Source organism: Dipodomys ordii, unplaced genomic scaffold (genome assembly GCF_000151885.1).
Source record: "Dipodomys ordii isolate 6190 unplaced genomic scaffold, Dord_2.0 Scaffold10, whole genome shotgun sequence".
NCBI classification, from domain to species: Eukaryota; Metazoa; Chordata; class Mammalia; order Rodentia; family Heteromyidae; genus Dipodomys; species Dipodomys ordii.
Genome location: NW_012267226.1, coordinates 24229086 through 24233389, shown reverse-complemented (window position 1 = coordinate 24233389; position 4304 = coordinate 24229086). Strand labels below are relative to the sequence as shown.

Here is a 4304-nt window from a genome sequence, read left to right as displayed (position 1 = left end):
TACAGACAACCTGCGCCTGACCACAGTGTGAACCATGTGACCTTACAGACAACCTGTGCCTGACCACAGCGTGAACCACGTGACCTTACAACCTGCACCTGACCTCAGCGTGAACCACGTGACCTTGCAACCTGTGCCTGACCACAGCGTGAACCACGTGACCTTACAATCTGCGCCTGACCACAGTGTGAACCACGTGACCTTACAACCTGCCCCTGACCACAGCGTGAACCACGTGACCTTACAACCTGCACCTGACCACAGCGTGTACCACGTGACCTTACAACCTGCGCCTGACCACAGCGTGAACCACGTGACCTTACAGCCTGCGCCTGACCACAGCGTGTACCACGTGACCTTACAGACAACCTGTGCCTGACCACAGCGTGAACCACGTGACCTTACAACCTGCGCCTGACCACAGAGTGTACCACAAGACCTTACAGAAACCTGTGCCTGACCACAGCATGAACCACGTGACCTTACAGACAACCTGTGCCTGACCACAGCATGAACCATGTGACCTTACAGACAACCTGTGCCTGACCACAGCATGAACCACGTGACCTTACAGACAACCTGTGCCTGACCACAGAGTGTACCACAAGACCTTACAGACAACCTGTGCCTGACCACAGCATGAACCACGTGACCTTACAGACAACCTGTGCCTGATCACAGGGTGTACCACAAGACCTTACAGACAACCTGTGTCTGACCACAGCATGAACCACGTGGCCTCACTGTTTGTCCTCAGGTTCTAAGTACTTAGTCCACTGGGGCAATGGGACAGAATTCCGCGAGCCGCCTGGCTTACACGGGTACAAATCCTTGCCGTACTCTTCTGCACGCTGGGAAGTACATGAGCCAGGCTCTAGCTGACTTTCTGATGGGGGCCTGTGTCCTCCTCCCTACATAGAAGCTTCTGGTACTTGCACAAGGCTGAGCTCCTCTCCTCAGAGTCTAAGAGACTCTTTTCTGCAAGGTGACTTGTCCTGTTGGTGAGTCTCATAAAAACAAGGCCCAATCACCTCCCTTTTGGGGCAAGTTGTGTTTAAAAATTAAGAACCATTGGTACTTTAGAAAGATGATAGAAAACAACTCATCACAAGGAAACATTTTTATGCAGAAAAATATACGGACGTTCCTGGGGACTACAAAATACCCAAACGTGAGTTCTGCTTGAATCGAGTCAGTCAGGTGCTGTGGACCCGTGTCTAGAACAGAACCCAGTGACTGTGGGAGGGGTTGTAGGCCGGCTGTGCTTGCCTCTGTAGTCACAGATTCCTTAATTCATGTATGAATACAAACAGGCTTAGGGATCCATGAAAAAGCAGGGCAACACATACCTTGCATGTGGTATTGGTAACACATCCTAAGCATGCACGATATACACACAGGTAAAAATTGAGGTGCAGATACAGGAGACTCACAAAGGAAGGAAAAGATGAGTACTATTGGATCAGGCATGGTGTTGCATGCCTTTAATCCCAGCCACATGGGACCTGGAGACAGCAGGGCCAGGGCCCCAGGCTGGCGTAAGAAAAGCACAAGACCCTATCTGAAAAATAGTCCGTGGCTGGAGGCCTGGCTCAGGTGGTAGAACACTTCCTAGCAGTCCTCCTCTACCATACCTCCCCACACACATACACACACACACACACACACACACACACACACACACACGGCTCAGGTGGTAGAACACTTGCTAGCAGTCCCCCTCTACCATACCCCCCCCCACACACACACACGGCTCAGGTGGTAGAACACTTCCTAGCAGTCCTCCTCTACTATACCCCCCCCACACACACACACGGCTCAGGTGGTAGAACACTTGCTAGCAGTCCCCCTCTAACACACACACACACACACACACACACACGGCTCAGGTGGTAGAACACTTCCTAGCAGTCCCCCTCTACCATACCCACACACACACATACACACACACACACACACACACACGGCTCAGGTGTAGAACACTTCCTAGCAGTCCCCCTCTACCATACCCACACACACACATACACACACACACACACACACACACGGCTCAGGTGGTAGAACACTTGCTAGCAGTCCCCCTCTAACACACACACACACACACACACACACACACACACGGCTCAGGTGGTAGAACACTTGCTAGCAGTCCCCCTCTAACACACACACACACACAATTTCATTATTGATCAAATAGGACCTTTACATTATTGGCAGTGTCTCTGTCCTCCCCCCTTTCTTTTCTTTTTTCTTTTTTGACAGTCTTGGGGCTTGAACTGGGGCCTGGGCACTGTCCCTGAGTCTCTTTATGCTTAAGGCTAGCACTCTACCCCCTACACCACAGCATCACTTCTGGCTTTTTCTGAGTAGCTTACTGGAGATAAGAATCTCACAGACTTTCTTGCCTTGGCTGGCCTTGAGCTGCGATCCTCAGCTCTCAGCCTCCTGAATAGCTAGGTTGACAGGCCTGAGCCACCAGCACCTGGCTAGTGTTTCTGTTTTTTTAAAGGAGAGTGTATTGTTGTATCACCTGAGTCACTTGAGTCACTAGAAGTACAAGGACTCAAGCCAGAGCAAGAGCAGAAGGTTGAAGTCATGACACCAGATGCCATCTGTCACGATGTAGTTTTCAGTATAGCAGAGGGTGGCTTCGACAGGTCACCGTGCCATGGCTCCTTCACGCTCAATAGTAAACTGAGAAGAAACCTGGGTATGGAGCTTGGCGTGAAAGCTAGTCAGTATCTACGTGTTTACATTTAGGATCATAGGAAAACTGCCAAAGGGTAGACTGTGTCGGAAAGCAAATGAAATGGGATGATTGGTAAAATGCCTTCTCAAAGACCCAACCACTCATCAAATAAATTATAGTGGAGGGATTACTGGATGATTGTGTGGACGGTGAGAGATAGAAAAGGCAAACAACTCACACTGCTGTGATGACGAGCTGAATGTTTGTCTGACTCTGATGCTCTGTGAAGGGACCTGTGCCACTGCCCTGTCCCATTGATCTGTGGCACCCAGAAGAAATACTTCATTCACAAGAGTTTTCCTTTCTGCCCGGCTCCCACCATGGCCTGTGGATGGCCTGAGTATGTCTCGCTGGCTCTGTCTGTGGGCATCGCTTCCCACAGGAAGCCCAGCTCTGTCCACGCACTGCAGCAACCAACGACCTGCCACCTCTGTGGTCAGTGACATGCATGGAATTAGCTAGAAAGTTCCACTCTCCCCTTCCTTCTCATTGCTCTTACCCCTCACCGCTCAGTGTTTGGACATGGCGGCAGACAATGAATGAAGGGGTGCATGAACTAACGTAATGAGTGCCTTAATTCGTGGTAAGTAATAGGAACGTGGATGATATTCCAACACAATTAAAAAACCCGCCAGTGCCTCTCTCCGGTCTCGTGTCCTGTGAATAACTGAACTACATTACGCTTACTCAACCAGGTCGCATCAACTGACTACTGGAAATGCCGCCCAGAGCCGTGTCCCAAGAGCAAGAGCGGGGCATTCCCAGATGGGTGACAGGTGCTGGCAGAGCGCAGCTGTGCCCAGTCAATGCCTGCTGCTCTCCTAGCACGGGAGTGCTCCCAGGAAACGGGAGTGCTCCCAGGAAACAGAGCTAGGCCAGGGGAGGAGGCCCTGCTCTGCACCTGCCTCTGCACCTGCCGGCCATTCCACATCACCTCCTACAGGAGAAAATCCCCGTCCTGGGGAACCTGTGACTAGTTTATCAATAAACCCTGCAGATTCTGTTCAAAGATTGGCCGGGTGCAGGTGCTTGATTTTATAATGCTTTGTGAGCAAGTGCATGGTAATGGTATTGCTACAGGTCCATCCTGTCCCTGAAGCTGTATAGAAGCCCCTGGGCGATGGCCACCTATAGACCACCTATAGACTACGGGATGGTCTCTGGGGAGAGCTCCAGCCACAGAGCCTGGGGGAAGCTACCTTCCATGGGGGGCCTCCCTAGCCTCCATGACTCTGGGGAGCACCCCACCCTCCATGGCGCACGGGGGGCACCCCACCCTCCATGGCGCACGGGGGGCACCCTACACTCCATGGCGCACGGGGGGCACCCTACCTTCCATGGCCCTCTTGAAGAACACCTTGCAGCTCCCGCAGGTGAGGACGCCGTAGTGGCAGCCGGACGCCTCGTCCCCGCAGATCAGGCAGATCTTCTGAGGGAAGGACTCCAGGCTGAACTGCGGGCTGGGGCCGGCCTCCGAGTCCGTCCTGGAAGGGCGACACCAGGCTCGTGGACGGCGCCGGCCCCCGCGGGCCCTGCCCGCAGAGCGCTTCCCGCG

At 52.9% G+C, this 4304-nt stretch overlaps 1 protein-coding gene across 1 annotated transcript in view; it reads right to left on the bottom strand.

Annotated features, from left to right (window-relative positions):
• Pgr (progesterone receptor) overlaps nt 1-4304 on the bottom strand; it is a 98158-nt gene that overhangs the window by 38502 nt on the left and 55352 nt on the right. Inside the window, exon 3 of the mRNA XM_013009534.1 lies at nt 4082-4233. Coding sequence (XP_012864988.1) covers nt 4082-4233 — 152 coding nt within the window. The remainder of the gene's footprint in view (nt 1-4081; nt 4234-4304) is intronic.